Genomic DNA, 23,696 nt, shown 5'->3' on the forward strand with positions numbered 1-23,696 from the left:
TTTATTTTTCCATATGAATTTCATGATTGCTTTCTCTATTTCTACAAGAAATGCCGTTGGGATTTTGATTGGCATTGCATTAAACCTATAGAGAACTTTTGGTAATATCGCCATTTTGATGATGTTAGTTCTGCCTATCCATGAACAGGGTATATTTTTCCATCTTCTAAGATCTTCTTCTATTTCTCTCTTTAGGGTTCTGTAGTTTTCATTGTATAAGTCTTTCACCTCTTTTGTTAGGTTGATTCCCAAGTATTTTATTTTATTTTATTTTTTTTGGATATTGTGAATGGGGTGGTCGTTGAATGAAAGGAGCAAGACACAGTCTGTTTTACCAAGTGTGATCCTGTGAAAGGAAAGATCAGTTGTACCACAGGGATTGCATCAACAGATGCAAGTTTGTATCAGTGTGTATAGGGTGGGGTAGGGAAGTAAGGAAGCCATGTTGTCTTTTCTGTATCCTAGTAATGAGAATATATGAGTTTTAAAGTGGCCACAGTTTGGGGTAAAGACAATGTTATCTGTATATACTTTATTTGGAAAACCACGGTTTTATTATATATCTTGATTTTTTTTATTACTATCATAAATATTTAAAATGTGTTGGAGTTATGGAGCTCTCAGGAGCAGAAAGTTTAAGTTCATTTCTCTAAATTTTGACAGTGGTTGCCTAGTAGTAGCATTATAGGTCACTGTTTGTTTTATGATTTCCTGAACAAATGCAAATAACTTGCTTTATAAACAAACTGGATTCCAAAGGCTATCGGATATCATAGTATGCTAAGAAGGCATTGTTATGGTTTGGATCTGGAATGTCTCCTGGAAGCTCTATTGAAGGCCTGGTCCCCAATGCTGCAGTGTTCAGGGGTGGGGCTTTGGGTCAGGGCTCTGACCTCATCAATGGATTAATCCTTTGGTAGCTGAACAGACTAGGTGATTTGGTGAAGACTCCAGACAGGTGGGGCATGATTGGAGGAAGTAGGTCACTGGAGAAATGCCCTTGGCACTGTCTTGTCTCTGTTTCCTTCCTCTTTCTTTCTGCTTCCTGGTTCCATGATCTGAGTACCTTTCTTCCACCATGCCCTTCCGCCATGACATTCTGCCTCACTCAGGCCCAAAGCAATGAAGCCAGTCAATTGTGGACTGACACATATGAAATCATGAGCCAAAATAAGTCTTTCCTCTTCCAAGTTATTCTTGTTGTGTGTTTTAGTCACAGTGATGAAAAACTGAGTTAACGTAGAATTTATATACCCAGGGGTAGTGGAGAACCTTTAGAAATATTTTAAGCAGGAAAATGACATGATTGTTTTCACAAGAATATGCTCTAGTTGTTGATCAGAATAAGTAACCACTTTGACTTAAGTTTCCTCATCTATATAACAGGAATAATAAAATCTATCTAGTAGGCTTTTAAGGGGAAATTAAGTAGGAATAAATGATGCTTTTAGGCCAGTTGAAGTTTCAAATAATATAACCGCATTTCTGAAACTGTGTATCAGTGAGGCGAAAAAGTAAACTTTTCAGAAATGAGAAAAGTCTGTATTCAAGAAATTCAGATCACTTTTATAAATTTATATTTATAATTGTGACATAATTCTCTCATCTTACAATATCACTGAACTTGAAGTTGACCTATTTTTCCAGCATTTTATTTGTGTCCATACTAACTAACCATCTTGTTAGTCATTCATGAACTTCAACCCAGTGAACAAATGCTCTTTGCACATAGCATATAACACATTTTTTGTGGGGGTGTTTGGGTAGGATGGAGATAACTGTGTGTAAGAGCTTATTTTGTGAGCATTTTATTTTCTCTGATGAGAGGTCTTTCTAACTGCTTGATCTCTCAAAATGGTTCTTTGCCCTGGCTTTGTAAAATTTTCTTCATCCTTAAGTTTGTTCTTTACGCAGATTCTTCATAATCACTTAGAAAAGGCAATCTTGTTTTATTATGTTTTACATGCCTGTTTAAGACACTGAATATTGTCATCCCATCTGTATTAGTTAATACAGACCTTTAGCTTCTTTAGAAAGTGGATTAACATTTGGCATATCTGTAGATGTGTCCACAGCTCCTCAGGAGCACACCTGACCCCTAGTGACCAAAGAAGGAAAAATGAAGGATAAGAGGAATGAGAGGGTTAAGAAACTGTTCACAGGAAGATGGTGCTCCTGGTTTCCTCTCACCTTGGAAGCGGAGAACATTTTCCTCTCGTGAACTGATGAACGGATTCTCTCATGGCAGTGGTTATAGCTGTGGAATGTCTGAAAGAGGCTGCTAAGGGGAATAGAAATGCTGCTCTCATCAACGAAATGTTGGCTTCTCAGATGTGGTACCCACAGTTTTCATATAGTTTTGGGCAGCAGAGCTTTAGTGACTGTAAATGTCAACTACTTGTGGAGTGGGGGTGAGATGGGAAGAGGTCATTGTCCGTGGAGAGCTGTCACTCTCTCCCCTCACGTCTGTTCCTTCTGGGCAATCTGATGGAGCCTGGGAAGTGTTCTGGGAAGTCCAGGTAGAGAAGTCTCTACAGAAGGACCTGTGTAGTCCTGCACTGGATGTCCAGTGTGCAGACAGCGCAGGACATCTCTTTCAAAAACCACCTATTTTTTGCATCAGTTACCTCTGACAATGAGAAATTGAATCTCATTGTCATGTTTCAGTTTGGAAACATATTTATTGTTTCAGATGAGCATTTCTCCTCTTTTGTTTGTCTTCTCTCTAGATAAAGAAGAAGCAGCAGGATGTGGTTAGATTTATGGAAGCCAACAAGATAGAGTTTGAAGAGGTGGATATCACAATGTCAGAAGAACAGAGGCAATGGATGTACAAAAACATCCCCCCAGAGAAGAAGCCTGCTCAGGGCAACCCGCTGCCACCTCAGATATTTAATGGCGACCGATACTGTGGAGTAAGTGGCTGCTGGACTGTTACCATATCATTTCATTTTCTTACTCATAGCACATCAACTAGAGTGCAGCTGTTTTTTTGTTTTTTTTTTACAGTGAAGACTGTGACCTCTTCACTCAGGGCCATAATCCAAAGAGGGAAAGCTGGAGGGCATATGAATCCAGCATCACATTCAGTGTGTGCATGTGAGTGGTTGTGTGGTGTCTTGGGTGTGAGTCTGTGTCTGTCTTCCTGTTTCTTTCTGCTTTGAAAGAGGGGGTGGGAAGGGAAAATGTGTGTATGTGTACTTGATACGTTCTAAATGAAGTTTATCTTTCAATTAATACATTTGGTGGGGAAGAGTAGAAGAGGGAATTATTTTTGAATCTTTATCCCTCCGTGGTATAAATAACTACTGAAAACTGATTATAACTCAGAGTTCCATTTTTTATGATTATGAACCAGAGGGATTCCTATGAACTTCTAAAACCTATTAGGTGTCTTTCTGCTATAAGTACCATTTAAGAAGGTGAAGATAATTTTGTTTAATTATCTACCTACTGTCTTAGTCCTTTTGTTAAAAAAGCATTTGGTGAACTTCCTTCTAACGAGTAGGTTAGGATTTGCCTTTTGCTGTAGCTTTAAGTACATAGGTCAGTGTTTATTTTGGGACCATAGTTCATTTGATGAGGCCTGGAGAAGGAGAAGGAGAAGGAGCTGCAGTGCTGAGGTACTTGAGACCATAAATAGCGGGGTTGTCTTTAGGGTGGAGTAAGGGATGATAGTGTGCTTTAGTGACTTCAGAGGAAGCAGTTGCCTTTCCCCAGGGCTCACACAGAATAAGAAGTTGGAAAGTAAAGCCATGAATAGACTGCACAGCTTTCTTAGCTGTAGATGTGTGAGGAGAATCCTGAATGTGGACTAGGCATAACTGGTCCTGGTACTGCCTTACATTGGCCAAGATACCTTTGGAAATTTACTTATCTTTTTAAGCCTGTTTCTCATCTTTGAGCAAAGGAAAGTAGTATCTGTCTTACCTCCAAGGATGCCTTGTCACTGTTTCTAAAGTCCTTCTTATAATACATTATAATATGAAAAGAAAGGTTATTATTTTGTGGGTTTTTTAATATCACATATTTTATCTCATATTTTACTGAGTGAAGTGTATTATAACCAAGGCGTGTACTATTCATGCATGACTGCAGAGAATAGAGCGTCCTATTATGCTTGTAGACCAACTGAGGAAACAGTTGAAAATAAAACTAAAAATCAAGTAGCGCTAGAAAGCTTAAAACAAAAATCCAGTGATTTTCTCTCCCTAGGACAGGTACGAAAATACCTCTGTGCCTTTTGTAGTGTGGGGGTACTTTCTGGGTGTAGAATTCTAGGTTGAAAGAATTTAAATGCTGTCGCTTCATTATCATCTGCTTTCCAGAACTGCAAGTGAAATGTCTAATGCTGTTTTCCTTGATCTTTTATATGTTTGGGTCAGTCTCTTCCATATAAAGTTTTAAGGTCTCTTATTCAGGTATGTACTCAAAATTTTTTGGTAAATTACTGTCATGTACACTATTTGCATTCATTGTGGTGAGTGCTCAGTGTGCCTTTATAATCAAGAAATTGTATGATTGTATTATTAAATATGTTCTTGTATTGTTTTCTCTGAAACACTTCTCCCTAGTTTTTCCCTGTTGCCTTTGTCTTGAGTGCCTTTTAATTTGGGCATTAGATTTTTCATATAATTTTCTAATCTGCTTTTTCCCTATTATCTCCCTCTTTGATTTTTTGCTCCTTCTTTAACTCTTAATTCTTTCATTTAATTTTTATGTCATTCCCCGCCCCCCTTGTTTTTAAGTATTTTTTTTTTTTGCTTTTATTAGTGCATTACATTATACATAATAGTTGGGTTCATTTTGACAAAATCATACATGTATGGTTTTAATTCACTCCATTTTAGTCCTCAGTGCCTCTTCTTTCTTTTCCCTCCTCCCTCCCACTATTCTCTTTCCTCTACTGGTCTTCCTTTCACTCATTTGTTTATTTTTATTTTTTTACTTTATTTTTTAACAACTAATAATTTTTTTATTTATATATGACAGCAGAATGCATTACAGTTCTTATTACACATATAGAGCACAATTTTTCATATCTCTGGTATTCACACCAATTCGTGTCTTCATACATGAACTTTGGATAATAATGATCATCACATTCCATCATCAACTATAACCCCATACCCCCTCCCTTCCCCTCCTACCCCTCTGCCCTATCTAGAGTTTGTCTATTTCTCCCATGCTCCTTCTATTTATCCCACTATGAATCAGCCTCTTTATATCAAAGAAAACATTCAGCATTTATTTTGGGGGGGATTGGCTAACTTCACTTAGCATTATCTTCTGTAACTTCATCCATTTACCTGCAAATGCCATGATTTTATTCTCTTTTATTGCTGAGTAATATTCCATTGTGTATATGTGCCACATTTTTTTTAGCCATTCATCTATTGAAGGGCATATAGGTTGGTTCCACCGTTTAGCTATTGTGAATTGTGCTGCTATAAACATTGATGTGGCTGTTTCCTTGTAGTATGCTGTTTTAAGTCGTTTGGGTATAGACCGAGGAGAGGGATAGCTGGGTCAAATGGTGGTTCCATTCCCAGATTTCCAAGGAATCTCCATACTACTTTCCATATTGGCTGCACTAATTTGCAGTCCCATCAGCAATGTATGAGTGTGCCTTTTTCCCCACATCCTTGCCAACATTTATTGTTGTCTGTGTTCTTAATAGCTGCCATTCTTACTAGAATAATATGAAATCACAGAGTAGTTTTGATTTGCATTTCAGTTATTTGGCTCATTTATTGTTTTTTTTTTTTTTCGTGTGTGTGTGTGTGTGTGTCTGTGTTTAGCTTTTTGAGTTCTTTATATACCCTGGAGATTAGTGCTCTATCTGATGTGCAAGTGGTAAAAATTTGCTCCTAAGATGTAGCCTCTCTATTCACCGCACAGATTGTTTCTTTTGCCAAGAAGTAGCTTTTTAGTTTGAATCCATCCATTTATTGATTCTTGATTTTAATTCTTGTGCTATAGGAGTCTTATTAATGAAGTTGGGGCCTAATCTGACATGATGGAGATTTGGGCTTACTTTTTCTTCTGATAGGCACAGTGTCTCTGGTTTAATTCCTGGGCTTTGATCCACTTTGAGTTGAGTTTTGTGCATGGTGAGGAATAGAGACTTAATTTCATTTTGTGAATATGGATTTCTAGATTTCTCAGCACCATTTGTTGCAGAGGCTGTCTTTTCTCTAATGTATGTTTTTGGCATCTTTGTCTAATATAAGATAACTGTAGTTTTGTGGGTTAGTCTCTGTGTCCTTTATTCTGTCCACTGATCTACCAGTCTATTTTGGTGCCAATACCATGCTGTTTTTGTTACTATTGCTCTGTAGTATAGTTTAAGATCTGGTATAGTGATGCCACCTGCTTCACTCTTCCTGCTAAGGATTGCTTTAGCTATTCTGGATCTCTTATTTTTCCAGATGAATTTCATGATTGCTTTTTCCACTTCTATGAGTAATGTCATTGAGATTTTAATTGGGATTGCATTAAATCTGTATACTGCTTTTGGTGGTATGGTCATTTTGACAATATTAATTCTGCCTATCCAAGAACAAGAGAGATCTTTCTTTAATTTCTTTATTTAACATTCTGTAGTTTTCGTTGCAGATGTCTTTCACCTTTTTTGTTAGGTTTATTCCCAAGTATTTTTTTTTATTTGAGGCTATTGTAAATGGGGTAGTTTTCCTCATTTCCTTTTCAGAGGATTTGTTACTGATATACAGAATTGCCTTTGATTTGTGGGTGTTGATTTTGTATCTTGCTACTTTGCTGAATTTATTTACTAGTTCTCGAAGTTTTCTGGTGGAATTTTTTGGGTCTTCTAGGTATAGCAAATAATTTGAGTTCTTCTTTATCTATTCATATCCCTTTAATTTCTTTCATCTGTCTAATTGCTCTGGCCAGTGTTTCAAGAACTATGTTAAATAGAAATGATGAAAGAGGACATCCCTGTCTTGTTCCAGTTTTTAGAGGGAATGCTTTCAATTTTTCTCCTTTAGAATGATGTTGGCCTGGGGCTTAGCATAGACAGCTTTTATAATGTTGAGATACATTCCTGTTATCCCTAGTTTTTCTAGTGTTTTTGAACATGTATGGGTGTTGTATTTTGTCAAATGCTTTTTCTGCATCAATTAAGATGATCATTTGATTCTTTAAGTGTATTGATGTGATGAATTACATTTATTGATTTTCATGTGTTGAACCAACCTTGTATTCCTGGGATGAACCCCACTTGATTGTGGTGATCTATCTTTTTTATATGTTTTTGTATTCAATTGCCAGAATTTTATTGAGAAAATTTTGCATCTATGTTCATTAGAGATATTGATCTGAAGTTTTCTTTCTTTTATGTGTTTTTGCCTGGTTTTGGAATCAGGGTGATATTGGCCTCATAGAATGAGTTTACAAGTGCTCCCTCTTTTTCTATTTCACAAAATAATTTGTAGAATGTAGGTATTAGTTCTTCTTTATAGGCCTTGTAGAACTCAGCTGTGTATCCATCTGGTCCTGAGCTTTTCTTCGTTGGTAGGCTTCTGATGACATCTTCTATTTTCTTGCTTGAAATTGATCTGTTCAAATTGTGTATATCATCCTGATTCAATTTGGGCAACTCATATGCCTCTAGAAATGTCAATGCCTTCCATATTCTCTATTTTATTAGAATACAAGTTTTCAAAATAATTTCTAATTATCTTATGTATTTTTGTAGTGTCTGATGTGATATTTCCTTTTTCATCCCATATGTTAGTGATTTGAGTTTTCCCTCTGCTTCTCTTTGTTAGCATGGCTAAGGGTTTGTCAATTTTATTTATTTTTTTGAAGAACTAACTTTTTGTTTTGTCATTTTTTTAATTGTTTTTTTGTTTCAATTTCATTGATTTCAGCTCTGATTTTAATTATTTCCTGTGTCCTACTGCTTTTTGATTTGTTCTTCTTTTTCTAGGGCTTTGAGATGTAGTGTTACGTCATTTCTTTGTTGACTTTTTCTTCTTTTAAGGAATGAACTCCATGCAATGTACTTTCCTCTTAGTACTGCCTTCATAATGTCCCAGAGATTTCAATATGTTGTGTCAGTGTTCTCAGTTACCTCTAAGAATTTTTTAATCTCCTCCTTGATGTCTTTTGCAACCCATTGTTCATTCAGTAGCATATTATTTAGTCTCCAGGTGTTGGGATAGTTTTTACTTTTTATTTTATCGTTGATTTCTAATTTCATTCCATTGTGATCTGATAGAATGCAGGGTAGTATCTCTACTCCTTTTTTATTTGTTAAGATTTGCTTTGTGGCATAATATATGGTCTATTTTAGAGAAGGATCCATGTGCTGCTGAGAAGAAAGTGTATTCACTTGTTGAAGGATGAAATATTCTATATGTGTTATTGAGTTCTATAGTTTCTTTGTTCAGCTTTTGTTTGGAAGATCTATCCAGTGGTGAAAGAGGTGTGTTAAAGTTATCCAGAATTGTTGTGTTGTGGTCAATTTGACTCTTGAACTTGCGAGGAGATTGTTTGATGAACATAGATGCTCCATTGTTTGGGGGATATATATTTATAATTGTTAAGTCTTGTTGGTGTATGGATCCCTTGAGCAGTATGTAGTATCCTTCTTTATCCTTTTTGATTGACTTTAGTTTGAAGTCTACTTTATTTGATATGAGGATGGAAATCCCTGCTTGTTTCTGCAGTCCATGTGAGTGGTATGATTTTTCCCAACCCTTCACCTTCAATCTGTGAATGTCTTTTTCTATGAGATGAGTCTCTTGGAGGCAGCATATTGTTGGGTCTTATTTTTTTACCCAATCAGCTGGCCTATGTCTTTTGATTGGTGAGTTTAGGCTATTAACACTCAGGGTTATTTGTATTCCTAGCCATTTTTTTATGTCCACCCACTGCCCATGTATGTCATGGTTCAGGGCTGTAGATGTCTCCAACTTTATCCAAATAATGAAGTTTCTGTTTTTTAAATCTTTTGTTATGTTGACTGTTTGAGAGAAAGGAGGCCTTGACATCCTTGCTCTATCATTAAAAGCAAAGTCTTCAGAGCCCCTTGAACAGGGGAATGTATTGAATGAATAAAAGAGTATAATGTTGTGAAGTCATGTTAACTTCATTCTCCTTATTTTTACTTCTTTATGACTTCTGAATCTCTCTGTGTCGTGCCCTGTGGAGTCTGGGGAGGTTGTTTCAGGTAGACTGCCTGGGAGCTGGCTAGAGGTTATCATATTGATTAAACTGTGTAAGATAAATGGCATCTTCTCTGCTCCAGTGGTTTTGCTCCCAGGGTAGTGACAACAGCAACTGCTGGAGTGTGTCCTGTCATCCTACTCTGTTCTGGCAGGCCTATTGAAGACAATGTCTGCTTTTATCCACATCAAGTAAATATGACCCTGACAAAGCATTAGAGGGCAACCATCACTAGACCTCATTTATCCACCTGCTCCTGTGCACCTTGCTTTACCCAAGGATGGTTTATGAGTGGTCTCCATGTGGTTGGTTAACCTGTAGAAACCTATCACATCCCAAGTGACAGGATCCAGAGAGTCTGCCCATTCTTCTATACCCTGAATGGACCAGAAATTTATTACTCTATTTCATACCGAATGAACTAAGCATATGGTACATGGAGTAAGGGTGGCCAATGTGGTCAGTGGACTTCCCTCTCACATTTAGCATTAGAATATCCTTTCTGTTGGGAGGAATTTAAGCTGAATGGAAGTTCCCTAGCTGACTATCAGTTCTTCCCACCCAGATTTTGAACACTGAGAGAATGATGAAGAAACAGGTTCAGTTGGAGTCTGTTTGTGGCAGTGAGTATCCAGGGGTGATGGGGCCAGGCCATTGCTGTGTCTGGTGACCTTACACAGCTGAAACTGGGTGTGGCCTGAGTGTGTTCTTGGCTACTCAAAACAACAAATCTTTCCTGTTTCCTAAACTGGTTCTCCAGCTTTAATGTGGGTTCTGTCCTTTCCTCACTATGCCTCCATGGATTCCTTTCCCCTTAAGTTGCCAGTGACCTTTCTAGTTCATTTGCATTCAAGAACCAGAACTGGCACCACCATGTTGTTATTGCTGATTCCCTGGAATGTTCTGCTGTGAGCAGGATTTTTCTCTGCATATCTGGTGATGGGTTCACAAGATAAACGTCCCAACCCCTAGGCTTTCTGATGAGTTTTAGTGTGTGGTTTAGATTTTAAGAAAGCTTGGGTCCTCATGTTCAAGGTTTTAATTCTTTTTTCTTTCTATAGAACTGGCATGTGTGGAATGTACTAGAAATGAAATCCATATATACCAAGGAAAAATATTTATTCTCCTTTTATCCCTTTTTTTCCTTTCTGTTTAGCAAGCAGATGATTTGGATTTTTAAATATATTTTTCTTTTTTTTATTATTAGAAACTTTTATTTTAGTAAAAAACATGTATCGTAAAAATCTTAGCCATTTTAAATGTACAGTTCAGTAATATTAAATTTAATTCACATGGGTGTGAAACAAACCCCCAGAACTTTTTATCTTACAGAATTGAAACTCTGTATCCATTAAACAACTCTCCTCAGCATCCTTCCCAGCCCCTGGCCACCACCATTCTTTCTATTTCTAAGAATTTGACTACTCTAGATACCTCATTCATATAAGTGGAATTGCACAGTGTTTGACCCTTCATGACTGTCTTCTTTCACTTAGCATGATATTCTCAAGGTTTATCCATGTCATGGCTTTGACAAGACTTCCTTTTAAGGCTGTGTACTGTTTCATCCATTCATCCATTAGCAGACATTTGGGTTGCTTCCACCTCCTGGCTGTTGTGAATAGTGCTGCTATGAACATGGGTGTGCAGATTTTAAATTCCGTTTGATCTATATGTCAGAGCAGGGTTCCTAGATCATATGATAGTTCTACTTTTAATTTTTTAAGGAACAGCCAAACCATTTTCCATGGCTCTTGCAATATTTTATTGTCTCACCAGCAGTGCACTAAAGTTCCAGCTTCTCCATCCTCACTCACACCTGATATTTTCTGTTTTGTTTGGTCAAGTTCTTGTGGTAGTCAGTCTATTGTGTGTGAAGTGGTATCTCATTGTGTTTTTTATTTGCATATCTCTGATGATTAGTGATATTGAATATCTTTTTAATATGTTTGTTAGTCATATTTATTTATTTTGGTACCAGGGGTTGAACTCAGGGGTACTCGACCACTGGACCACATCTCCAGCCCTATTTTGTATTTTATTTAGAGACAGGATCTCAATGAGTTGCTTAGCACCTTGCTTTTGCTGAGGCTGGCTTTGAACCAGTGATCTTCTCCCTCAGCCTCCCGAGCTGGAATTACAGGTGTGCATAACTGTGCTTGGCAGTCATTTATATTTTATCTGTGGGAAAATATCTTTTCAAGTCCTGTTCCCTTATTTTAGTCCAGTTATTTGACTTTTTTGTTGCTAGGCTATAGTGATTCTTTTTTATATTCTCGTTAGATAAGTAATCCCTTTTCAGGTATTTGACTTGCAGATATTTTCTCCTGTTCTTGTGTTTTTACTTTGTTGACTGTATCCTTTGATGAACAAAAGTTTTTTCAAGTTTGATATACTCCATTTATCTATTTTTGCTTTTGTTGCCTGTGCTTTTGTTGTCATATGCCAAATCCATGATAAGCTTTTCCCATGTGTTGTCTTCTAAAAGTTTTGAAGTTTCAGGTCGTAGGTTTAGGTCTTTAACACATTTTGAGTCCGGTTTCATTCTTTTGTGTGCAAATATCAGTTTTCCAATATCATTTAAGAAACTTGTCCTTTTCCCATTGAGTAGTCTCGGCATGCTTGTCTATCATTAGACCATATACACAAAGGTTTGTTTTGGGCCTTTCTGTATTATTAGTTTATATTTTTTGTCTTTTTGTCAATATCACACTATTTTGATTACGAAGCAGTGTAATATATTTCAATATCAGGAAGGAAGTATGAATTCTTCAACTTTGTACTTTTTTCAGATGTTTGGCTATTTGGAGTTCCTTGACAGTCTATAAGAATTTCAGGACTTTGTTTCATTTCGCAAATAAATGCTCTTGGGATTTTAATAGGGATTACATCGATTCAGTAGATTGCTATGGGTGATATTGACATTTTAACATGTTGAATGCTTCATTGGGTGTGATGGGACATGGCTATATTCACAGTTATTTGGGAGGCTGAGGTAGGAGGATCATTTGAGCTCATGAGTCTGAAACCAGTCTGGGCTGTCATAGCGAGATGACATCTCAAATGCAAATAAACAAACAAAAACCCCAAAGCATTAAGTTTTTCAGTCCATTAACATGGGTATCCATTTATTATGTCTTCCTTAATTTCTTTTAGCATGATTTGTAGTTTTTGGTGTATAAATCTAGTTAGGTTTATTCCTAAATATTTTATTCTTTTGATGTTATTATAAATAATTTTTTAAAAATTTCCTTTTCTAGTCATTCACTATTAATGTATAGAAACACAATTAATTTTTTTAGTTCATTTTGTGTCCTGTAGCTTTTTCCCCCCAAGCCATACTGTATTTAGCTTTATTAAAAACAGTTTTCATAAACAATCATGTATTTCAGGCAGGACATGAGCTGACAGTACTACAACTTCCAAACTCCCTTTTTGGGTAGACTACCAAAATCAGAAAGCCACTATAAACCCAATGAAGTCTTCATGTGATGCTCTGAGTAGGGCAGGTTTAGAGACACAATTGACATTTAACATGTTTAACAACTTTTCATGAGCCAACCCTGACTTTCAGGAAATGAAATGAAAATGTCAGAATTATCAGTCCAAAGATCCACAGTTGAGAAAAGTAACTGCTCCTCTTTTGAGGGACACTATCTCCAGATTCCTTGACATATTGTAAAACCTGTTGTTGAGAGTCAGAACTCAACAGGTCTCTGGGTTTAGGGGAGTTAAGTCTATGCCCATGGCAGAGATGGACAGGAGGACATAAAGATGAATTTAATTTTTCTACACCACAGCCACCTAAGGTGGCTGTACATGCCATCAGTTAATCCCTCCTTCTGGGAACCAAGAGGAAGTCTCGCAAAAAGAGCAGGGAAAGGTGTTTCCCCGACAGCAGTCCAGCTTTGGAGATATTCTACTGCTGATATATGCTCCTTCCCCCCAAAACGACAATGAAGTGTTCTGTGTGCCAACAACATATCTTAAAAAAAATCTTCATTTTTATAAAACTTGATAAAAAAATAGTATTTCAAACCATACAGTCACCAGATATATACTGTTTTAGTCATCCTTTTCACTGCTCTGAAAAGACCTAACAATTTCAGAGGAGGAAAAGTTTATTTAGGGGCTCACAGTTTCAGAGGTCTCAGTCCATAGAAGGCTGACTCCATTCCTCAGAGCTCCAGATAAGGAGGGAACGTCATAGCAGAAGAGTGGGTGGAAAGCAACTCAGGACACCATAAGGGAAGGGGAGAAAGGGGGTGGGGGAGAGACACTGACTCCACTCCCCAGGAATGAAATATATACCCCAGAGGAACTTCCCCAGGAACCTGCCTCCTCTAGTCACACTCAACTGCCTGCAGTCACCAGCCAGTTCATCCCATCAGGGGAATAATTCACTGATTGGGTCAAGGCTCTCATAATACAAACATTTCACCTCTAAACCGTGCATTGTCTCACACATGAGCTTTTGGGGGACACCTAATATTGAAACTATTACATACACAGTTATAAAACACTTCCCTTGGCATCTGCAGTACCTTTCTATGCCTGGCCAGTTTGGGCATCTTCATTTCCTCAGGGTTCTTCACATCCTTGTCAGTGTCGGATTTCTCCTTTTTCCTGTTAGGTACTGTCTCTCCCTTCTTGCAGGGGCACTTTGAGGCTTGGGCTCTGGCTTTGGAGGAGCAGGTTCATCAGACAACCTTGCAGATCTTCTCTGTGATTCATCCTTCACCTTGGCTTTATCTCTTTAGCCTTTCTCCTGGGTATGGTGGCAGTGCCAGGATGCTGGCACTGGATGCTGGGATGAAGTGGTGTGCAGCTTTGGTCAGCTCAGGGGTTGTTTTTGCCTTGTCTTCTTTGTGTCCCATAGCTTTGCTGAATTCGTGTTTTAATTCTTTTGTTCTTCTTCTTCTTTTTTTTTTAAAGGTGGTACTTAGAAATGGAAATCCAGTCAAGTTTGATCTGGCTGGGAAACACTGATTCATGGATTAGCCATCAAGGAGGAAAAAGCGGTGGCTGTACAGATAGACAGGTCAGTGTAGGTTTAGCTGAGGATGCCAGTGCTCAGTCAGTCATAGGGCAAAGGTGAAGGGAAATAGAGCGGGGTTAGATGTAGTTAGATGTAGTTAGAGTTCGTTTTGTAAAATCCTGTCTTATAATGAGAAAGGACAGTTTACCTGAAAGACAAATGGACAATTTTATAGAAAGATAACCTTTTGACCATTTCCATTAGGCATCTTTTAAGAATGTTTTAAAATTATTGCCAGTACCTTTTTTTTTTACACTTTTAAGTGGTATTTAAATGAATTCAGAATGTTAAATTTGTGGCTAATCATAGGATGTAAACCAAGCCGGAGGATAATAAAGCTGTTGGCTAGTTGTATTTAAATAGCGGTTTGGGACTAACTATGCCCGCCTTACCACATGCTACCTGAATTGAGGCTTGAAAGTAGGCTAGAGAAGGGTTAAACTAATTTTCAGGAGGAGCAGAAAGAGTGAATGACCAGCAGTAGGTTTTTATGTCATTCCTTCACCTCTCCTATGAAGAGAGACTAGGAGACGTGCTAGCCTCTACTAACCATTGGCAGAGGCTTGGGACCTCACCAAGCATACCGAAGTGTGTCTGTCTGCAATTGTCCCAGGTACAGTGTTTATGTGAGACTTTGGAGAAGATTGTCTTGGGATCATATATTTTAAGTATATTTGACAACTTATTTTTGAATTATGAACAACCTATTCCTATAATTATGTTTTACAAATTTGTGATTTGGACATGAGATTTAATTTTGAAAAGTCTTTCTGCTATTCTGTGTGTGTTGTGTGTGTGTGCGTGTGTGTGTGTGTGTATATGTGTGTACTTTTAAATCTCCAAATATAAACATGAGAAATGATCTTCAACCAATGTCTTACAAGAAGTGGTTGGAAATAGATATTTAAAAGGTTTACACATTGAAGTAATTGGTTATCTAGCATTATTATTGTTAGTGTTTCTGACTTTTTTAGCACTAAAATTAATATGCAAATAGAGATAATTTGAAAAATGAGAATGGAAAAGAAGGGGCAGCAGTCAGTTTTACCTTTCAAATAAGACTGCAAATCTCTGTTCTATGTACTTTCTCTTTTCTTAAAATAGTCTTCAACTTTAAAAATCACACTGTTGAACATATGTCATTTTGTGCCTTGCTTTATTCTTTAACAAAAATAGTTCCTACGTCCTTATAAACTTATTTTTTAGAAGTTCCTTTGGGTGGATTATTATAATTAACCTACTCATTCCCCTATGGTGAGCTATTTAGTTTGTTTCCAGTCACTTGAAATGACAGTCCATTACTAACAAGCTGTTCTGAAGTACAGTAAATTTAAAGCTATTTTAGAAAACACATTCTCGTTTTAGGCTATTCCATTCCATTCTCAGTCTTTTATCGTTCAAGACAGGGCCTTGCTAAGCTGCTGAGGCTGGCCTAATACTTGGATCCTCCTGCCTCAGCCTTCTGAGTCACTGGGAATACAGGCATATACCAACACACCCAGCTGGGCTATTCGATCCTTCTTGCCCTCAAAGTCTCTGTCAGTCAACAGCAATGATTTGTGATATATGGTTACCAATGAGTGGAGTTATTGTTATTAGTTCTAGAATCTGGCTTCAAGATCAAGAAAAAGACATTTGATGAAATAAAAGTAAGAAAATTTAAAACTAGATGATTATTGTACGCATTGATGGCATAACCAGAGTCAAGTTCCTTGTTGTCCAGAGATGCCCTATATCAGAATAAAGTCTGTCTTCCCAAAACATCCATCTGACTTGGTGATTGAGCACATTGTAAAACATTTTTTTTTACATAGCAAAATAAACAGTTTATAGGGCAGGATGTCCCGTTTTCATGAACTTTTAAGATTAAGTAAAGCTTCACAGGAATTTCACATTTACAGGGACTGCTTCAGAATTATCTTCCAGTCCTCTAGATCAGGGATCAGGCATTCAATAAATATTTTAGGTTTTGAGAGCCACATAATTTTCTGCATATTTTGGTCTTATTTCATTTTGATTTTTGACTGGTTGTTTTATTTTGTTTTCCAACCTTTTAAAAAATGTTAACACTATTGAGCCCTCATGACATCTTCTGTAGTTTACCCCTACTCAGCTTGATCCAGTCACATTTCCCTCAGGTTCCCAGAGTTCTTCATTGGTCACATTTGATGGCAGTTAAGTATATCTTCTGACAGTGGAGTAGAATAGAACATAATGAGGGGAAGAAATTTTTACCTGTTTCATAGCTTGTCTTCAGTAATTATGTACTAACAGAATTCTATTTTAAGAGTTAATAGGCTGGGAAAAATCCTGAAGTCCTAAATTTTCATCCTCATCCCCAGGAGGCTGTGCTGTACGATATAGATATTGTTGAAAAGTTAATGGTGCATCATCCACATGATACTTAGAGTAGAGCCCTAAAATCCCCCACACCCCTTTTGTTTTTCACTTCATACATCCAGAGTACCAAATCCCAATAATTCTGACCTATTTCTCTCTCAAAACTCAATTCAGATGTACTTGTTATTACACTGCTAATTAACTAGGACTTTGCTTATTACTCCCCCTCCCCCATTACTAGCAGGTGTAGACTTTTTACTGCTATTGACTTTTATCTCATAAAATTTTCTTGACATCTTTGCCTTCAATTGGTCCCCAAGCTCCTTGTTCCCATTTACCTTCAACATGTTCTGAGACCTTCTTACCTTAGACCTGGTACTCAAAATGCTAGGAACATGGGACATACTTAACAAAGATCAGTCCTTCTGTTTGGTTCTGCTCATGAATGACTGAGCCTTTGCTGTGGGTGATTTGAAGTCCGTTAGTAAATTGAAAGCTATTTTAGAAAACACATTCTCTGCAGCATTCCATTTTATTAATAAAGGTCAAAGCCAAATTTTTCAAAAGCAAATCCAGTGAATACAATGAAATCTTTTTGTTTGGGAAACCACCTCTATTAAAAGCTCATCTATTCTACAGATAGAATTTTCTTAGGAAATCTTTTTTCTGAAATTGAAAATCTGTACTCTAAGCCCTTCTGTCTAAAAGATCAGTTATCTAATCAAGGAGAATCATCTCTATCATGTGTTTTACTGTAAATATTTTTATATGGCATCATCTCAGATACTAGGAAGGGGAAACTCAAGTAGTGGGGAACAGGTGACAAAAATTCTTTGTCGCTGATTACTGATCAGCTGTATGCTCAGAAGCATGGCAGTTGAGTTAGATATTCTTTGCAGTTCTATCTCTTTCATATAACTGTAATTTTTATTCTTCTGTCTATAAATGTTTAATCTTCCATTTTCACCTTACTGAGATGTTTGCCTCGATATTCTACAGTGATGAATCCCTGGGACGTGACTTTCATAAAAATGATGACTTGTGCTGTGAATATTGAAAGCTTTCATCCAGACAGTCTGAGGCCACCCCAGGTGCATGTTTAGTACATCTGAACTAACATTCAAACTGTTGGATTTCTTTCTGTTAGCAGTTTTCTTTTTTTTTCTTAGTCTTATATAATTAAAGATAATGAATCAAGAGCAAAACAGTTAAAACAGTAAGGGCATGTTGATACCAATGTCAGTTCAGAAAGGCTGTTTTCAGAAAGGCAGGAATCGAAAGCGGGCTTCCTTTGCCTTCTTTATAGGTGATCCCTTCCATTTTCCCAAAATGGACCCTCTTCATTTAAGTCCTGCCTTTTTGTTTTCTAAGTTACTTCCATTCTCTGATTCATTTATTAATGTCTTTATTCCTTGATTTTAAAATTAGAACAGTGTTTACACTTTTCTTTGATACATGAAGGGAGGTAGCTTCTGTCATTTCTCTCTCATTTTGATCAAGCACACATATATACATAGTATTGATGTTTATTTCTTCTCTCTTCTGTAATTGTCATAATTATTTACATAAATATCTTATATTGGTGTAATTCTGTAAATACTGCTTCCTACAGACTTGTTCAGTAGTGTGAGCAGCCACAGAGGGTATACAACCTATTCAGTCCCAGGCTTAGAGGAGAAGGGCACAAACACCAGTATCCAAGGGATTCCCTTCACAGAGTTCAGCAGTTTACTCCTCCAGCACACACTTGTCTGGAAAGACATGAAAAGATACCTTTTCTTTTTCACATTGCTTTTTGTTTGCTTGAACTACCTTCTGAAAAAACACTTTGTTAACTTGGCATTTCTACCTGGTAAGCTTTCTGATTTTTTTAAAACATCTTCATTTGATTCTCATTCTTAATGGATCATGTTGTTGAGTCTAAAGTTCTAGAATTAAAATCATGTTCCCTGAGGAAGCATTACTTCTTATTCTGTAATCATGGTATTGACTGGAAGACTTCATGTCTGCTGGATCAGATTTTTAGAGGTAAATTGTTTGATTTCTCTCTCTGGAAGATTTTAGCATGTGTGTGTTTGAGTTCTGGAATGTGATTTTTTTTTTTTATTTATTCTGTACAGCAATAGCAATTGTTGGAAGTTTCAATCTGGAAATTTATTTCACTTTTGAAAAGTTCTGTTTGTTTGACTTTCTCCTCTCTTCCATTGTCTTTCTTCTTCCCCTGCGGGATTTATTGTTTTGGGGACCTTTGGCCCTTCATACCAGCAGTGCTCTTCACCTGTTTAATAATTTCCTTCTCTTGATCTTGATGCTGTGCATTCTAAGAGGCATTCTCAAGTTTTATTTCTAGATCACTAGCTTGGTTTTTAGTCCTGTATCATTCTATTATTTAATGTATTTATCAATTTTTTAGCAATCAAATTTCATTTCCCGAAGCCCTTTTGTTGCTGTTGTCTTATTATTCCTTTAAAAATATTGGCTTGTTCTTGTTTGTTGTTGTAGTATTTTCTTTAATTACTCCAAGAACATTAGTTAGCAGCATTTTTCTTGGTTTCTTGTGTTCTCTGAGCTATCTCTATGTTCTCCAGCATTACTTCTGGTTTCTGGCCTTTGTCTTTCTTAGAAGCTGGCGTGACTTTTCCCTGGACTTGCACAGGTCTTTTCCCTTTGGTAGGAGGACTAAGACTGTGTATAAGGCTGGGTGGCAACAGAGAAGCAGGATGAACCCCTCCAATGCTAATGAAAGAGAGCATTACAAAGGCAGTGGAGGATGCTGTCCTTCCAAGACACACCTCCATTCCATTGCTTTCTGTGCCTGATTTGGAGCCCAGACTGACCACAGGCTCAAGAGTTTGCTCAGCAGTTCACAGTCAGTTTTGTCCTGAGAGCACTTCTTGAGAGCTCTGACTACACTATGCAAAGGATTGCCTCTGCCGTTATACACACACTTCTTTGTGCTTTAGTGTTTGCCCATCAGTCTCCAGATCATTGTAGTCATTGTCTCAGGCCAGCAGTTTCTATGGGAGTTCCTTGGGAAGGATTGCTTTTCTGTTGTTTTGGTTCTGTCACTTAATTGTCATTGAACCATGGTTTCCTTTCCTGTTTACTCTACCATTCCAGTTGTATTTGCATTGTCTAGGCATTTCTTAAAATTGTATTGCTGGAGGTTGGGGATATAGCTCAGTTGGTAGAGTGCTTGCTTTGCATGCACAAGGCTCTGGGTTCAATCCCTAGTACCACACACACCCACAAAGAAAAGAAAATCGTATTGCTGGATCCCTTCAACTTCAGTGGCACTTGGATAAGAGAATAAATGGATGCATGTGCTTACATGCCATCTTGCACCATTGTGGTCACAATGTTAAACATTAATTAAGAATTTGAAAGCCTCAGCTTTGAGCTTGTGCTTATTTTGGTGTTTGGCATAGAAATTGCTGAATGAAGCCTTGTTAGGTAACTACATCTCACCCATTGTACTAGGACTGGAACTGCCAATTACTTTTTCTTTCTATGTCAAGATTTCATAACATAGAGTATATCATTAAAGATCCTTATTCACTAAATCAAGAAATTTTCTCAGAGGCTATCTTTTAGGCCTGAAAAAATTCAAGCAGAAGGAGTCTCTCTCCCCATTTTAAAACAGCAGCAGCAGCCACGGTAGCAACTCTGTTATAGTCTTAAAAAAAACTCTCTTTAAATTTTCTTTTGGGTAGGCCAGATTTCCTTTTGACTCATGTATACTGATTGCTGTCACCATTTCCTTGTTGACCCCATGTTGTTTTTCTTCCCTGCAGCCTCCTGTTTGCTTGTGCCCCTGGCATGTAGAAATAATATGGTTCTGTCACTTAATTGTCATTGAGCGGTGGGAAGCAGTACAGCTTTTCAGAGTGACTGCTGTGGGCTTTCCTAACTGTTCTCTTAGGGAACACTGAAAGGGCAAAGAACTTTAAGATCTTTGTCTCAAATGCTTGCTTAGTCCATAATGGTCTAATTGGGGTTTGCAGATAATGTCCTTATGTGAGCTTGTGGAAGAATGAGACTATTGTTAACTCTACCTGTTGTAGATTTTATCTTGAGCTTCAAAATGTCTCACACATTGGTTTTCCCTTGAACCTAAACAAATATAGGTGAGGGGAGACTCTTCTTTTTTCTTTCTTTTTTTTTTTAAACAGCTCTTCAGCTTGCTTTTTTTACTTCTTAAAATTATAGCTTTTAAATAAATGTTAACCATAGTGAATAGGAATGCTGAGTTATGCTATTATCTATACAGTTCAAAATTTTTTATTTTTCTAAGCAATTGGCATTAGAAATAGTTTTCATCCTTTGTCTTAAATGTAATGAAAATACACTGGCTTCTGAAACTGGCTGCTCTGATATTGCATGTGATATGTGTGTATCCTTCTGCAAAGTCATTCTTAACTGATCTTTAGATCCTATAGTTACAGAATGTTGATTGTCCTGAAAATTACAATCTGCAGACACATATTTACAAACACTTCAGGGAAAGTGCCTTTGTATGAAATTCAGCAAGTCTGTTTATAAACCTTATATGAGTTTTTAAACTCTAATGCTTTTAACCTTTGTAGTAGAAACTCTAATATTTAAAAATATATATCAGTGAAACAATTTGATAACAAAGCAGAATTTTTTTTATTAGAAAGTATTATGGCCCAAGGCCATAATATAAGAATACTATATTCATATTATAATGTAATAGCAAGTGATATTTAAATTCTTAAGACTGTGTTCTTCCTAAAGGATTTCACATCATACAATTTAATTCTGAAAGGAGGCATTAACTATTAAGAGGCTTTAGATTTTAAATTATCAATCATCTACTCTTTGCCCTAATATGACAAAGGAAATAATTTAATTTCTTGCACACTTTAGGATTTATCAAAACACTCAAAAAGCTTTGAATGTTAGAAAGTTAAATTTTTATGCTATTTTAAAAAACTGGTAAATAATAGAGTAAAAATAGGATTTACTCAAACTATATTACTAGCATGATATTACCTAATGCATGACACATTGGTCATTTATTAACAAACAACTCATCTGTTCTTTTGACACAGATTGTGTTAGTAACCCAATATATGTCATGTACTAGTCTGTTTGATTTTTAAAAATAATTTTCTATGAATTATTTTGTTTTTAAAGCTAATTAGCAAATTTTGTACTTATTACTTTCATACCTTAAATGAAATTTTCTAAACTCTTCAGTGGATCCAATTCAGTATTCAGGCAAGAAGCTCCCCAGCCTTAGTGATATGGTATTAAGTTAAAAGTTCATAATGTAACAATAAGATTTACAATTTTTATGACAAATACTGTTTAAGAGAAAATTTTCTTTTTATAAATTAGAAATGTCTAAAAGATTTTTAAATATCTGACTTGCTAGTGATGAAAAATAAGAGTAGTTTAGTGTGGATAAATTGTTTGTTGATCATGTTACATATTTTCTCTATTTGCATATATGTACATATTTTTAGATGTTGTTTTTATGTGTATGAAACTTATATGCGAGCTTACCTGATTTCCAGTTTTGTGATTTGGGGAATTGTGATCATTTTGATATTTTAAATATAAACACTGAAACCTGAAGTATAATTATTGTCTCATTGCAACTTGCCTTTTATTCATTTATATGTACAATATTTTCATTTTATTGCCACAGTCTTTGAAAGTAAAATCACACTACATTTATAGAGATTGAGTCATCGTTTCTCATTTTATTACATTGTTAGTTTTACATTGCTGAATTTCACACTGACATCAGAGATTTTTAGTTAAATAGAAGAAAGAGAAGCCTATTAGACTCAAGGGCAGGAACAGAATTTTGATGTCTACTGGCCCTTGATCTTACCTATTCAGTCAAACAGGAGAAGAACAAATTTTCAAATTGATATCCCTAGAAACAAGAATATCCATGCTGGATTTTGCATTTGGCTACAACTTACAGTCCACTAAAGAGCAGCTCTACTGGATGCTGCATTATTTCTGAGAAGTCTGGAATTATCTATCAGGTTACCAATAAAATCTGGAGTCCAAGGGCCTCCATAGTATCTGACACAGCTGGGAAGAAAGTCTGAGGAGGTGAAATGATAAAGTCGTATAACTCACATGGTACATTGATGGGCATTAAAACCACAGATGCTGATACATGAACATATACCCAACCCAGTTTCCCAGAAATGGGATTTGTGAAGCAGACAATGGTTGATGCAGTGGTCTTCTCCTCAAAACTGATGAGTTAGGCAGAACCAGACTATATAGGGCCTTTTACACCATATCAAAGATTTTAGTCCACATTATATGACCAGTGAGACCTCTTGAAGCAAAGGGGTTAAGCTCAGGATAATAAGGTGCCAGTTTATGAGAGGTCCTTATTGTAGAGTGGAAGATCATGAATTATGGTGTAAACTTGTTTTGTTTAAGAGTCTATGAACAGTGTTTTGCTCATGTGGAACCTGAGCTCAAGGGAGAGTTCAGATCTAGAACATTTAATTAGAATGGATTTCCTAGGAAAAGAATTTAGACCCAAGAGAAGCAGAATAGGCTACAAAGAGGAACAAGCACACTGAATTTATATAGTGGATATCTAAAAGGATAGAATAAATATAGCCCATAATTTAACTCTCTTCCTCCTCTTATCATATCTTACTCTAAGCATTTTGGTACAACTCTGAGCAAAAAATTGTTAAACAGAATGTGTATGGAACAGTATTATTTCTTGAACCTAGATCAGTGAAATGTCACTAAGCTTTTTGAAAATGGCTTTGTAACAAATAATGTAACATTTTTAGTTTATGGTATTTTGCCTACATTATACACCAAACTTAGACTATTTGTGCTATCATTAGAATCATATTTTATCTTAGAAAATTACACATGTTCTTACAAATTCCATGAAATCTTTTGTATCCAAAGCAACCTTCTACCGCCTCATTATTTTCTTTACTTGAGTGTTTTATAGTATAATTTCTGAAACTTAACATGTTGAACTCCATCCAGCTTTCCCTTAAACCTTTTCTCAAATCTTTTTCCATCAAGTCAGAAAGCTTAGAACCCCTTTATTCTTACTTCTTCCAAATCTTCACATCTGATCCACAACCAAATATCA

The 23,696-nt window shown here is 36.5% G+C and overlaps 1 protein-coding gene across 1 annotated transcript in view; it reads left to right on the forward strand.

Annotated features, from left to right (window-relative positions):
- Sh3bgrl2 (SH3 domain binding glutamate rich protein like 2) overlaps positions 1-23,696 on the forward strand; it is a 75,387-nt gene that overhangs the window by 41,317 nt on the left and 10,374 nt on the right. The window contains exon 2 of the mRNA XM_015498913.2: positions 2,730-2,915. Within this exon, the coding sequence (XP_015354399.1) occupies positions 2,730-2,915 (186 nt within the window). The remainder of the gene's footprint in view (positions 1-2,729; positions 2,916-23,696) is intronic.

Source organism: Marmota marmota, unplaced genomic scaffold, assembly GCF_001458135.2.
Source record: "Marmota marmota marmota unplaced genomic scaffold, marMar, whole genome shotgun sequence".
NCBI lineage: Eukaryota > Metazoa > Chordata > Mammalia > Rodentia > Sciuridae > Marmota > Marmota marmota.